This window comes from Typopeltis vanoorti, chromosome 13 (genome assembly GCF_054136105.1).
Source record: "Typopeltis vanoorti isolate ZY-2024b chromosome 13, IOZ_Tvanoo_1.0, whole genome shotgun sequence".
NCBI classification, from domain to species: Eukaryota; Metazoa; Arthropoda; class Arachnida; order Uropygi; family Thelyphonidae; genus Typopeltis; species Typopeltis vanoorti.
Window position 1 is genome coordinate 27,327,941 of NC_143561.1, and position 15,152 is coordinate 27,343,092.

The following is a 15,152-nucleotide window of genomic DNA, read 5'->3' on the forward strand; positions in this document are numbered from 1 at the left end:
GGCATGAAACTCTTTGAGTTTCTTATTTGGCTAAGAAACGATATGGGATGTGATATCCCTTAACTTAAACATGTCATATGTCGCCGAATTGAAGCCTTTGGCTCTTCATATATATCTAATAATTTATTAGGACACCTCTCAGCAATACTCATAGAAGGGTTGTAAGTTCTGTTCACTACAAACTTGATATTAACTAGGTCTACCTACTCACCGATGAGACCTCAATAAAGGATGAAACCGGTTTGGGTAGTAACCTTCTCTCATAATGTAGAATAGAAATTAAGTTCACATTATGGGTAAATATCAAGAATAGTGATCGGAGCTTGCTCCACCTTAGACATGAGTTGCCTCGGCTTGCACTACCTTTAGGGCCAGTTGCTGCAGTATCCAGGTATTTGCTTACACTTGGAATCGCCAAACTTTATATAGTTTCTACTATATTCGGCATGAAACTCTTTGAGTTTCTTATTCGGCTAAGAAACGATATGGGATGCAATATCCCTTAACTTAAACAAATAACAATAATAATAAACACTAAATGCAATGGATGCCCCACTTCCAGCCAATTTCTATATGGAATTTCTAGAAAAATCAGACATCCAGACATAAACCAGCAATTTGGCTATGCTATGTAGATAATGTTTTTGTTATTTTGCTGCATAGCCAAATATAAGAGAACCAAATATAAGAAAAACATACGATATATTTTTAGTGCAAAACAAATTAAAGATGCCAAGAAATTATATTCTTGATTTAGAAAGCAAACTTTGCATGAAGTTACTTCACGACTGGGCTACTTGTATATAGAGGCTAATGACTTCATAGTGGTTAGTGACTTGCCTTAGTTGCTTTAGTATCCCATAATGCAAGGCACATATCATTATGGAAATGTATAATGTTATGCATTATGAGATGGACAACTACCCAGACCAGTTTCAAGCTTCATTGAGGTGAAAAAGTAAAGGGTTGCTCATCATAGGCCTAGAGTAGTTAGTATAGGGGTGCAAGAGAGCTTGATGGTATTAGGAGAAAGAAAAGAAAAGACAGATAGATAGCATGAGAGATAGAGAAAAGGTCTGTTTTTTTATATAATCATATAGCCAGAGGCTATCAGTTTTCCCTTTTCACCAATCTCATATAGATGAATGACTAAAAGACCAATTGAAACTAAAGTGCAAAGATGACTGATACCCACGTGGTTAAACCCATCTGGGTAAACTGCCTTGAGTTGGCCTTCTCTGCATGGGATTGCTCTCCAGTCATCCCTGTAATCGACTATAAGACAACACTGAATTAAGAGGATGGAACTATTTAAAAAACCTCTAATAGCAAGAATGGATAGAATTTTATCTCCCTCTGGTGAATATTGCATAATGTGGGTGATCTACACCATCTAGTCATAAATTTGATATCTACTAGAATGCTTCTTTCTAAATACAAAAATTGTCTGACTGAACAACAGAATTTCCACAATACGATATTATAAAGCATTTGGATGTCATACTGCTGATTTTCAAATCCATGTTTCTTTCTAACCTTCTATAAATGGTATTTTAATTCATTAATTATAAAAATCAAAATTCTCTTCCCATTGCTTACAGGTGGTGGATATTGCAAAAAAATAACCTGTTCTGTTGTAAGTAATGGAATGCCCAATCTCTGTTCTAAATACACAGGGCAAGAGGGCAACTGTAGAATGCATGTTCTATTGTTTCCAATTGGTAACAGATGTCAAAAATTGGATCTCCGATGTTAAAATACCTCCATTTGATGGTATTGACTGGAAGGCGGCCATATGCAATTCTCCAAGCAAGATCCTTACTGTTAGGGTATCCTTGGAACTTCCACAAGTTACGAAACAAAATATTGTTGTCAGTACCCAACTGTGGAACTTCGTGGCAAAAAAGATTAGAGATTTCTTTATACCAAATTTTACTTTTTTTTAATGGAAAGAATGTCAATTCCGGAGTGTTTAGCAGTCTTAGAGTTAAGCACAGAGTGTTTTAGCATTCAGAAACAATCTCAGCTTTTGGACCTGTATAATCATTACCTCCAAATGGGAAGATGAAAACCCAGGGTACCAGAAACGGTCCTCACATATGTGATTGGTCTGCAACATTTCATGGATTTTAGAAGCTGCATTGCTTAAATAGCAGACTTTTAAGACTGGAAGTCCAAATCTTCCATGCTTCTATGATAGTTGAAGAAATTCCTTTTTAACTTCTTGGCCAAATCCAGAAGTGATACTAAAGTTGAAGTAATGCAGAAGTCATATTTCCATATACAAGTAGTAAAAAGGTATCACACCTTATTACTAAAATACTCTGGATTAGAGAGAGATGTTGAAGGTTTTTTCACTTGGTTATACTATAAATAAAAAATGCCAAGAAATTATATTTTTGGTTTCACTTCTGCGTCTGGTTCCCACTGATGAGAACTCAACAAATGTCGAAACCAGTCTGGGTAGTGGGTCCTTTCCATAATGCATAAAATTTTACATGTCCACAATGATATGTGCATTGCATTATGGGATACTAAGGTATGGATGAAACCAAGAATATAATTTCTTGGCTTTAATTTCTATGGATGATATGATCTTGGCTTTAATTTCTTTAATTTATAGTATAACCAAGAGAGCAAACTTTCAACATCTATCTCTAATCCAGAGTATTTTAGTAATGAGGTGTGACACCTTTTCAGAACTTGTACATGGAAATATGACTTCTGCATTACTTCAACATTGGTATCACTTCTTGGTCTAGCTTCCACTGATGAGACTTCACTAAAGGTCTAAATCAGTCCAGGTAGAGGCATATCAGTTGCCTGGGTATCCCATAATTGCATTATGGGATACCCAGGCAACTGACGTGAAGTCATTAGCCTCTATAGAGAAGTAGGCCAGCTGTGAAGTAACTTTACATGCCAACTTTGTTTGCTTACACTTGGATAAAGATGAAACCAAGAATATAATTTCTTGACATCTTTAATTTATAGTATAACCAAGTGAAAAAAACTTTCAATATTTTTAATGCACTTAAACAACATTCAAAAATACACTTCAGTATAGAAAATAAATTAACTATTGCCCTTTCCTGGACACACTAGTTACATGACTACCAATAGCTCATTATCCCTTTCTGTTTATAGGAATTTCACACACACCAGCAGGTACTTACATAAACAATCACCCATCCCGACATTACTGCTTCCTCAAAACATTTACACACAGATTCTAAGCTATTTGTTCAAATGATATGGAACTGCAACTGAACTTAGATACCTTTGCAACACTTTTTAAGCCAATGGCTACAACTTCTATAAACTTCTATGCCCCTGCCCCTCCTGCAATCAACGCATAAGATCCCAGAAAAACTATTCCTATTCTTTATATTATTTTCCTGACCTCCATGGATTCACAAGACTCATCATGGGAGGTCAAACACAGCTTATCATACCACTCCTTTCATCCACCACTTTCTCAGGCAATGATTTCCATGCTCCTACTGCTCTTCATGCAAAAACTTCTCACCCTTTTACCCACCAGCAGGTACTTACATTTTACTCCCTTTTGCAACTTCCAGAGATGGCCCCCTTGTACTTGCTCTTTCTCCCCTCATTCTACCATATGAAAAATCTCAGTGTCAACAATATAATAACCCTTCAAAAGCTTAAATGACTTGATCATATCATCACTGTGTTTTCTCTCCACCAAACTCTGCATGCCCTTAGTCTATCCTCATAATAAATATTGTACAGTCCTGATATAATTTTTGTTATCCGTCGCTGTAACCTCGAATGTTACTTCATATCCCGGTGACCAGATCTGAGCACAGAAATCTAGATGTTGTCTGATCAAAGCTTTATACAATGGGACCACCACACATCTCTCATGGTCAATGTCCTCCTCAACTTGCAGCAATTCTCTGAGATATCTTCACAACCTTTGCAATATGTCCTCAGAAATTCAAATCTCCATCCACAATCATCCCAAAATCCCTTGCTTACTCCACTTCTTCCACTATAACTCCACCAAGTGAGTATGAAGCATCCCATCTGTGAATCCAAAATTTTAAAACCTTACATTTAGTTGCATTAAACTGATATCTCCATTCATTTGCCCACCTTTCCAGCTTATTCAAATCCTCTTGAAGAGGCAAAACATCAACACGATTATTAATAACTCTCCCAAGCTTCACATCATCTGCAAACAACTGAACATTCGCCCTGTAGTCCTGTGACAATATCATTGACATAAAGATTGACAACAGTTAAAGTACTGAACCCTATACTGGAACTCCACTTGTAACCTTCATACTACCTGATACTGCTCTGATATCTGTCAGAGTGCCAATCTCCAATCCACTGACCTGACATCCAAACCCATATGTTGCAACTTAAAGCTTAACATGTCATGTGGCACCCTGTCAAATGTCTTTGAAAGATCCAAAAAATGACAGTGCATGCCTTACCCTCATTCACTGCTATTGTAACTTGATTGTAAAAGGTTACCAAATACTAAAACAAGAGCACCCTTTAAGAAATTCATGCTGACCTGCATAAAATAATATTCCCTCATCTGCCCAATTCTGTATACAAGCTCTTACCAATTTCTCCAAAATCTTAACAGAAGAAATGTAAACAGGCCTATAGTTTGATACCTCCATTCTTCCATTGCTCTCCTTCCACTCTCCAGGAATTTGTCCCATTGCAAGACTTTTATTAAACAGCCAAACTAATGGCACAGTCAGTTCCATGGCACATAAAACACATGGTGAAATTCCATCTAGGCCCATACCTTCAATTCTAACACCTCATCACTCATTATCCTTCTATGAATAAAGCCAGCTGTACCAGGATGAAACAATCTAATAAAGTGATCATTAAATAGCTCAACTACATCATCTGCTTTGGTCACCAATTCTCACCTCCATTCAGCAAGGCAATCCATCTATCATCATTTTTCCTCCTACTTGCCACACAGCACAAAAAAAAAAAAAAAAAAAAAAAAAAAAACCTTGGGGTTCTCCTTGGTTTGTGGTACCAGACTCCTCTCAATCTAATTTTTCTCTCCTTATAATACTAGTCAACTTTCTTAGCCTGAGCCTTATATTTCCCCTTTATTTATCATTATTCATTTGACTCCAAATTGCTTTATCTTCTTCACTAGAGGTATACAATCTGCTATTGCTGTCAACAACTTTTTCTTAAGTATCTCCCATGTACTAATGACCCCTCTTCCTTCAGATTCTTTCATCCATTGTACTGCTAAAGCTTGTTTCTAAGTCTATGATAGATGCCTGCCTTATGATTACACAAATTCTCTCTGTTTTGATACCTTGATCTGATGCTATGACCAAATCCAAACACTTGATCCTCATGTTCTCTCAATCACATGCTGCCTAAGACAGTTGCCTCTCAAAAATTCAGTTCCCTTATTTCCTTATTGATGCATGCTGTCTCCTTTGCCCAGTTTATATCGATATAACTCAGGTCCCCCATAAATATCATTTGCTTTGCACTTATCAAACTAATCTGCCTAAACATTTCCTGCTCATCACCAATTATATTCCCTGGTCTGTAGCAACATCCTACTAAATATATAATAACTTCTTCTTCTTCTTCTTCCACCTTGCGGTGTCGAGGGTTTTTCTATTCATTTAACCGCAACCGTATACAAGGATAAGGTGGTTAGCCCTATGCCTCCCAGTGTATTCTATGTCTGTAGAAGCATTGAGTTCTCAAACCCGGTTTGCCTGCTTGCATGCAACCTTCATCAGTTCTCCTAAGGATCAAAATTATCCTCTTGCACATCCTGGAGTGTAAAAATTTCTTGTGCCTGCTTATTTATAAAATCACGTGTGTGCCACAGGAAAAATTATTTATTGTACAAACAGCTTGTCTTGCATATTATAAGACATCATTAGTGTGAACGAAAAACAATGAGAAATTTGAACAAATGATACAGAGCGCATGCGTTTCATTAGAATCATTCTATATAAATATAGTCGTATGCATTAGATTAAAATACTATTGACCTGAAAATAATAATTAAAAATAAAAATAAAATTTTTAAAAAATGTAACCTATTTAATACTGATGAGAATAACAATTTCCCAAACCTTATGGATGACAAGTCATTACAATCAAGATCTGGTTGACAAAGTACAGCTTCCACACTTTCCTTTAACAAACGTTCATATTTATACATAGCTCTATGTAATAGTTTGGTGTTTTCCCATCAGATCCTGTAGCTAGTGTTGTCCGTGTTGTGCCAGGACAGATTTGTAGGGTTTGATAAGTCAGATATAGCCGTGACATTCAGAAATGCATTGATTGACTTATCTTCCTCTTTGTCTGTAGTAAAGCAAGTTGCACAAACAAAATTGTTCACAACCCTCCTTTCAACATCAAAAAAACCCTCCTAGAAGCATCCAAGGAAAGAAGCTCACTATACTTCTATACCTTACCTTATATTAAGGCAACTCTGAACATGTGGCAGAAATTATGAAAAAATGCAAGCTTATCACACCTTCAAACCCATGGACCGAATTCATAATCTGTTACCTTCTCCAAAAGACAAACTTTCACCAACAGTGCTACCTAGTATACACTAAGTACCATGTTCATGCAGCTTATCTTACTATGGACAAACAGGAAGATCAGTCAATAAACATATTTCTGAACATTAAGATCACATCAAACCTCACAAATCTGGCCTATCACTCCCCCCTGAACTCAACAAATGCAGCTGCATCAATTAGCCAAAAATCTTGGAGACTCATACTAAGACCATATTTAGCTTTGCTTTTTTGAATTAACATCATTTTGATCTATTAGTTCGTTTTCAGTTATAATTTGAATTGTTTCTACAACCAAGTGCTGCCGGCCTGATTGGCCGAGTGGTTAGCATACCTGCTCTCCAGTCAAAAGGCTGTGGGTTCGAATCCCACCGTGGGCATGGATGTTTGTGATTGTCTGTGGAAATGCTAGTAGTGGTGGTCGGCAGTAGATGACGTTGTTGTGGTTAGTTGAAGTTAGTGGTGGAGACGGAGAGTTGTGGAGTGGGTGCCCTCCCTTGATGAGTCTTTGGACTCCCTGGAGGTGTCATAATAATAATAATAATAAAAATATGCAGCACATAGTTGTAGAAACAATTGCTTTTGTGCTCTTAGGATGGTTGTTGGAAAACAAGCAAAATATCAGCATGATCAATAATAATTATTTTTCCTTTAGTGTTGTTTATACTGTGAAGCACAAGCACTCTTATGAATAATAGCCAACACTTAAGCCTATCTGTATATATTCCTTGCATCCTAAAACAAGATTTGAACCCAAGACTTTCTGAACAATGAGCACTATCACTGAATATAAATTTACACATTTTGATTGAATTAAAGAAAAATAGCAAGTTGAAAGAAATCTGCAATGTGCATGAAGATAAGAGTATAATACTTTTGTGTTAATCGGATTATTAAGTGTCAATTTTCACTTTACACAAGAAAATGATCAGAATTACAGTTGGGGCTGCTATAGTCTAAAGCTAGTATTATATTTCTAAATTATGTATATGTGCTTTGGACTAATTTATCAGTTGTGAAGGAGTAAAAAACTAAGTTCTATGAAGGGAAAAACACACCACTTCCATATGCAGTCACCTACCTCACCTTCACTTGAAAAGTCCTCATAATAGTTCCTCATGTGATAGACAAGATTGAAACCTGGTGTAATATTTGTCATTTGGTTCATTTCAAATCAAATGACAAATACTGCATGACTCGTGGAACATGTTCTACCAGTCAACAAACAAGGGTGGTTGGCTGAGTCGATGGCATCTGGTCCCCAACCAACAGGCTGTGGGTTCAAATCCCACTGTGCATAGAAGTTTGTGAATGTCTAAGTGGTAGCTGATTTTTGTTATCTAGTGACCAATACTCTCTTTACTGGAGGCCTGAAGTGGAATGAAAAAGCACCATGTATAGTCTCTAGAGCAAGCATCCAGATGAGCTAACCTACTACCCACTAATTCATAGTACAAAAGTCTGCAACTTTTCATGGATAGGATTAACACAAATAACACACACAAAAACAACAACAAAAAAAAAAAAAAAAAAAGAAGCTATATTGTATGCAGTGAACTCTCATTAATTCTCATAAAGTAAACACCATTAAAACAAACTCACTCGGTATAACAAGCTACCAAAAAAGTTCAAACCAAAGTTTCATAGTCATAATGGTATTCTCAAGGAAATTCATTAAATTACTATAACAAACTATTTCTGTAGTGGTGACTACAGGTTTACTATAGTGCAAGTTGACTTTAGTATAATAATTATTATTCAATTTATGTCTGCTTAAAAATGCACACATCAGACTATTTCAACAGATGCAGCAATTTTAGTAGACATTTAGTAAACATTTTTATTAAATATAACCAAATTAACTTGCTTAAGTATGTATTATACATGGTCATATGAAAGCAATAAAAATATTTATCAGAAAAGAGAGACATGTGAAAACATAACAATACTTAGGTACCCACTCCATCACTTTTTTTTTTCTAATACAATCTCCATACATGTCTGCTATGAAAAGTATACAATTCCAACAGCAGCTTTTCCAGGGTTTGAAGAGATGCACCCTTTTCTCTGGGGGAGAGGGAGACAGGATACTTTTGCCTTAACATTAACTTACACCAGCTGTCAGCATAGTGTGAGTTAATGTTTTTGGCATTGGAACAAGCTGCACTGACAACTGCCTTTTTTTTTTATTCAACTAGTATTCATGTCCTAACAGTGTACACAACATCTTCCATACCTTTTTTTAGCTAGGTGCCATATCATTCTGCAGTGATGTTATTCCATGCTCTGTTGATCATTTTTTGATTCGAAATAATAGAACTAGTTTTCAGCATTAGTCATAATACTGCACAGTAAGTTCTTAGTTGGTAAAACATGTTCAGATGATACACTATGAAAATCTTGTATTCAACTCTGTAAACAAGTGGATAACCACTGAAAACAATGTTTTCAGATATTCCAAGGTTTGTTTTCTCACTTCCTGTACACACAAAACTATGCCAAATTGCCTATTTCCCTAACCGATACCCTCCATCCTCTGATAGGTACATTAAGAGTCGGCTTTTGTTCATTTGTACTGGTTCTCGCCTAATATAACAAGACTTTTCATTTGGCTAATAATACAGTTAGTTAAGATCCAGGATCCTAGAATGGTAATGATGGACCAGACTAGTTCAATCCTTAAATCAACTCAACTAGATATTCCTAAGGTAAAGTGAAAGTAATTTCTCATATGCTTACATTACATGTGTGCATCTATTCCCCACCACACAACCTCCCATAATGTATAACATCATACATCTCCTAGGAGATGTGTTTTACAATATGGGAAAATACTGAGGATAGTGATCAGAGCTTAACCCACCTTTACTACAAGTTGCCCCTGTCATGAAAAGGTTTGCTTACACTTGGATCTGCCGAAACTTTTATAGTTTCCATCTATATTCAGCATGAAACTCTTGTAGTTTCTCTATTCGGCTTTGAAATAATGTTGGATTCAATATCCACTTAATTTGAATAATTTTGCATTGCAAAAGTGAAGCCTTTTGGTTCTCTATTTCAATATATAACAAAATTTACTTCATCTTATATAAATGCCCTTTAATGGAAGAAAGAAAGCCGTTCATATATTTTGTGGTTAATGAAATCCATGAATTATTAATCATTTTCTAACAAGAAATCAGGTATAATTAACTGAACATACTACATTTTTTATATGATTGTACACAAAATGACAAAAAAATTATGTATAAAAATGTATTAGAATATATTTAGAATATGATTTGAGAATATATCTCAAATTAATAAATGCCATTAAAATGTATTCAAACTGACATTTTTACAAAAGATGTATTTATGTATATAACAAAATTTTTACGTAATTCTTTAAAATGTAGCCAGAAGGATTTAAGGAGTACAAGCCAAAAATAATCTATGAGGTTTCTTCTTTTTTTTTTGATTTTCCTTTCAAATTCAATTCAACTTTAATTATAACCAAATTAAAATTATAGCATGTTTAACTTACAGTGGTCCCCAAAAGCTTTGGTTGTGAAAACTTCTCTTAAATGCACTAGGTTTGAATGCTGCAGTTTTTTCCATGTATCCACAATACACATACATTTTGTATTTGTTAGCCTGAAATCTGCAATTATATACAAATATATATCCAAAGAAACACCAGTTGTATATTTTTGTTCAGGACTTAATGATAATAAGAATAATATATCTTGCATATATTACAAATATATCGTTATTATTCAAATGCCTAAATAGAATCTGTTAATCACCTTTATTAAAGATCATGCTAAATAGGATTGAGGCCAAAGTTGAGGCAGAGATGCCCGAGGAACAAGCAGGTTTTAGGAAAGGTAGGGGCACCAGAGATCAGATCCTTTGCCTTAGACAGATCATAGAAAAATATAAAGAATTCAGACTCCCTCTGGTAATGTGTTTCTTAGACTACTCTAAAGCTTTTGACTGTGTTGAGCATGTGAAACTGTGGGAAGTAATGAAAAGAATGGGTTTTCCTCAACACACTATCAGGTTGATAGCCAACTTGTATAAGGAGCAAGAAGCCACAGTAAGAACAGGTGTTGGATTGACTGACTGGCTTCAAATTGGAAAAGGAGTTAGACAAGGATGTTTACTTTCTCCTCACTTGGTTAGTATATATGCAGAGGACATCATGCGTGAAGCATTGGATGAGCTCAGGACAGGAATTACGATAGGAGGTAGATTGATCAGTAATCTGAGGTACGCTGATGATACAGTACTCCTTTGTAATGACATGGAGGAACTAGGACTAATTCTTGACAAAGTTAACAAGATCAGTAATAACAGAAGACCAACTCAATTCTAGCAAGACAAAGATCATGGTTCTCAAAGGAAAAACAAACAGAGAAGCTCTTGAGAAACAAGTGTATCTTAATGGAGAAAGAATTGAGGAGGTCAGCAAGTTTGAGTACCTGGGATCCATTATTAATGTGAAGAATTGCTGTTCAGAAGATGTCAGAAAAAGGTTAGGAATGGCTAAAACAACAGTCAGAGACCTGTCTAAAATCTGGAAGGATGGATCTATCTCCATGGGAATAAAGTTGAGGATTTTAGATGCAGTTGTTTTTCCAACAGCGACTTATGGATGCGAGACTTGGAACCTAAAGAAGTCAGATAAGAAACGGATATCTGCTTTTGAGATATGGTGTTACAGAAGGCTGTTGAGGATATCATATACTGAAAGGTGTACAAATGAATGGGTGTTAGAAAAGATTAGTAGAACTTTAAGGCTCCTTAAGGATATTGACAGAAGAAAGTTAAAATATTTTGGACACAGAAAGGATGGAAGGAGGACTTCTCAGAACAGTAATAGAAGGTAAAGTTCCTGGAAAAAGAGGCAGGGGTAGACCATCAATGAGATGGATGGATGGATGGATGGCGTGTGTGGAGTGACTGATCTTCAGGGAGTTGAGGCTGCCAGAAAAGCAAACAACAGGACTACACGGCAAGGCCTGGTGTGGAACATCACCGAGCATCGGAGTGACCATACGGCATCTGTAGATGCCCAGTGAACATAGAGAGAGAAATCACCTTTGCCATTTTAACGTTCTTTTCAGGAAACATATTATGGCAATTTCACTGTCTGTTACAGCAGACTCTCACTATAGCAACCATCAAACTACTTGAAAAGTCCTCACCAAGTTCCTATAGGCAAATGCTCTGAGAAAATCCAATAGAGCAATTATCCATGTACAAGTTATTTCTGTGGTCATTATAAGTTTGAGAGTCAACTGTATCTTCTGAATTCAACAAGAAAAACTTATCAATCATAATAGAGAATGATAAAACAAGATATGTAAAGAAATATAAATATTCCAATGAATGGAATATTTATATTTCTGAATGAATAGAACATGTTGACATTAATTAAATGCAATTATCTTTCTTTCTTGTTTAAGCATTCAGAGACAAGTAAAATTATTGAATCATCATTACAACTGTTTTGAAATGAAATTTAATAACCATAACTATAAAACCACCTACATGGTATATCAAATTTACTCCTGAAAATAAAATTTCAAAGATTAAACCAATGGATTATCATTAGTTGTTCTGATTATATAAAAATGGTAGTTAAACTAATTTTTATTTCATATTACAACTAATTATGCTGAATTAAAATAATAATCTACAAGTCTTTGATGTTTAAGACTTATTCTGACTGAATACATCAAACCTATTCTATAAATAAAAAATAAAGATAAGTGATAATCATTTATTATCACTTAAATTATCATATTATCACAGATTATCTTTTTTGGTAAGCCTTTAAAATGATAATTTCTATATATTCTTTAGAAATGAAGACAAAAAAAATTTTTTTTACTTTACAAATATTTTTATGGGAACATCAGAAGGAAATTGGTATTTCAAAACCAATTTCATCATCAATTTCCCGATATATACCCTCAAGGGATGTTCAGGCTACTATGACAGCACTACAGGATTAAGTTTACATCATTACTAAACTCCTAACAATAATTTTCCTCCAGATTAGCCTATTACTTGGCTAATCTGGAGGATTACTTGTCACCATACCAATATTGCCGTATCTAACATTTTGGTCTTTCAATGAACATCTGAATGAATCAATTCACCTAGACCTTCGTCTTCCTCTGGATCTCTTTCCTGCCACCTTGGCATCAAATGCCTGTTTTGCTCATCTTTCCTCACCCATTCTATTTAAGTGGCCATACCACCTTAGATTAGCTCTGCTGTGCATTCTTGAATGCTAATAATAATAAAGTTCCTTTCTAATATCTTAATTTTTATGAAGATCATATTATTAATATGATCCATATATATGACGAATAACAGAGAGCATAATGTACATCCTTTCTGACCCCTCCTTTAATTCCAACTGCTGACTTACAATTCAAAGACTAAGTATCACATGATATAATATCCTATTTACACAATATAACAGTAGTGTTTTGAACAGCTTTCCTCTTTGGAACACCTTTTCCAGGTCTACAAAACTTAAATACAGATCCTTGTTATATTCCCATGATTTCTCAACTATTTGTTTTAAAGTGAAAATCTGATCCTCACAACTTCTATTTGGTCAGGCCAAATAGAAGTGGAATCCAGTTTGCTCTTCACAAATTTTCCTTTCCACAATTTATCTTAACTGTTTCTTAAGTATACTTGCATAAATCTTACCAGAAACAGTGTAGAAAAATACCTCTGTAATTCTCGCATTTAGTTTTATTTCCCTTTTTATAGATGGATACTATGAGTTTACTCAGATCATTTGGAATTCTATCATCTGTCCTAGCCTACTGAATTATGCAGGGTACACATTGTAAAATTTTTATACCCGCTACCTTTCCACATTTCAGTTTTTTAATTTTTGTACTTCAAGTATTGATATATATTCTTCATTTCATGCCTGTTCAGTGTTTACTACTACCATGCAGTCACTGCTTGTGTCATTTACTCAAGGCATCAAGGATAACTATCTCTAGTTTTTGTGTTGCCTTTATCATCTCCAATTCCTTTTACAGTACTCGTAGCCTTTTCAATAGCCTCCAGAATATCTTGCCACCTTCTTGATATTTATTTCTATGTTCTTATCAAAGTCTTCCCATGACTTTTGTTTAGCTAATTTTACACACTGAATCACTTTCTTACATTTGTCTCTGTATTCTCTAATATCATAAGGTTATTTTCCAATAACTTTTGATGCTTTCTTCTTTTCTTTCACTGCCTCTTTAACTTTCAAAGTCCATCATGGAGTGCCAATTTTTTATCCTTTCAGATAACCTCATGGCACATGCCTCCTTGGCTGAATCAGTCAATGTTTCATTGAAGGTTTGCTACTGAATCTCCAAGGTTTGGTTCCTGTTTTTAAACTCTTTCATTTTTTTCTTGAATAACATTTGTGTATTTGAGTCTACAGTTTACATTTGAAAGCTACCAAACCTTGAACTCTCAGTGGCAAACTCAGAAGAAAATATTGACTGATTCAGCTAGGGAGGCATATGGTAAAGTTATTTCTAAGGAGAGAAAAATAAGAACCCCAATGGTGGATGCAGTTTTTGAAAAGAAGAAAGCACATACCAAAAGTTCCTAGCAAATAAGTTAGCAGATGTCCTATAAGAATACAGAGAAACATGTAAGAGAGCTATGTGTAGCTCTCTTACATGTTTGGTAAGAATATAGAAAATAAATATTACGAAGATGGCAAAATGTCCTGGAGGCTATCGAAAAAAGCTTAGAAATGGAGGAAAGAGTACTGTAAAAGAAATCAGATGAAAACTGAAGCTAACGCTATCCTAGATGTCTGGAGTAATTACTTTTGCAAGACTGATAAAAGGAAACGAGCAGTGACAGAATCATACTAGAACATTTTCAAGAGGAATGCAAAGAAGAGTACACATCAATACCTGAGTTAGAAAAAGGCCTCAAAAATTGAAATGTGGAAGGGCAGCTGGAGTAGATGATATCTGATCAGAAATGCTTAAGTATGGAGGCATAAAAGTTTTTGCAGTATAATTCATAATTCAGAGGGCCTGGTCAGAAGGTCGAAATCTAGATGATTGGAGTAGAACTCCAGTAGTTCCCATCTATATAAAAAAAAAAAAAAAGAGAACAAAGAAGCTGAATGTGAGAATTACAAAGGAATTTTTCTACTATTTCTACTAAATGTTCTGGGTAAGATTTATGCAAGCATACTTGAAGATTGTGGAAGAGAAAGTTGAAGAACAAGCAAGGTTCAGGCCAAATAGAGGTTATCAAGATCGGATTTTCACTTTACAACAAACAGACGAAAACTCATGAGAATATGACAAGGATCTGTACTAAGTTTTGTAACCTGGCAAAGGCATATAGCAAGGTGTCTAGAGAAAAGCTTTTCAAAACACTATAATTATATTGGATAAATCGAATATTATACAGACCAATACATGGTCTATATTGAAGTTGTAAGTCAGCAGTTAGAATTAAAGGAAGCACAGGAAGATGGTTTGATGTAAAATCAAGGGTCAGACAAGGATGCACATCATCCTCACTCTTATTCAT

The 15,152-nt window shown here is 35.1% G+C and overlaps 1 protein-coding gene across 1 annotated transcript in view; it reads right to left on the reverse strand.

The window, feature by feature from the left end:
- The window catches only part of PAN3 (Poly(A) specific ribonuclease subunit PAN3), a 339,191-nt gene that overhangs the window by 172,631 nt on the left and 151,408 nt on the right, over positions 1-15,152 (reverse strand). Inside the window, exon 9 of the mRNA XM_090403152.1 lies at positions 10,102-10,218. Within this exon, the coding sequence (XP_090259278.1) occupies positions 10,102-10,218 (117 nt within the window). The remainder of the gene's footprint in view (positions 1-10,101; positions 10,219-15,152) is intronic.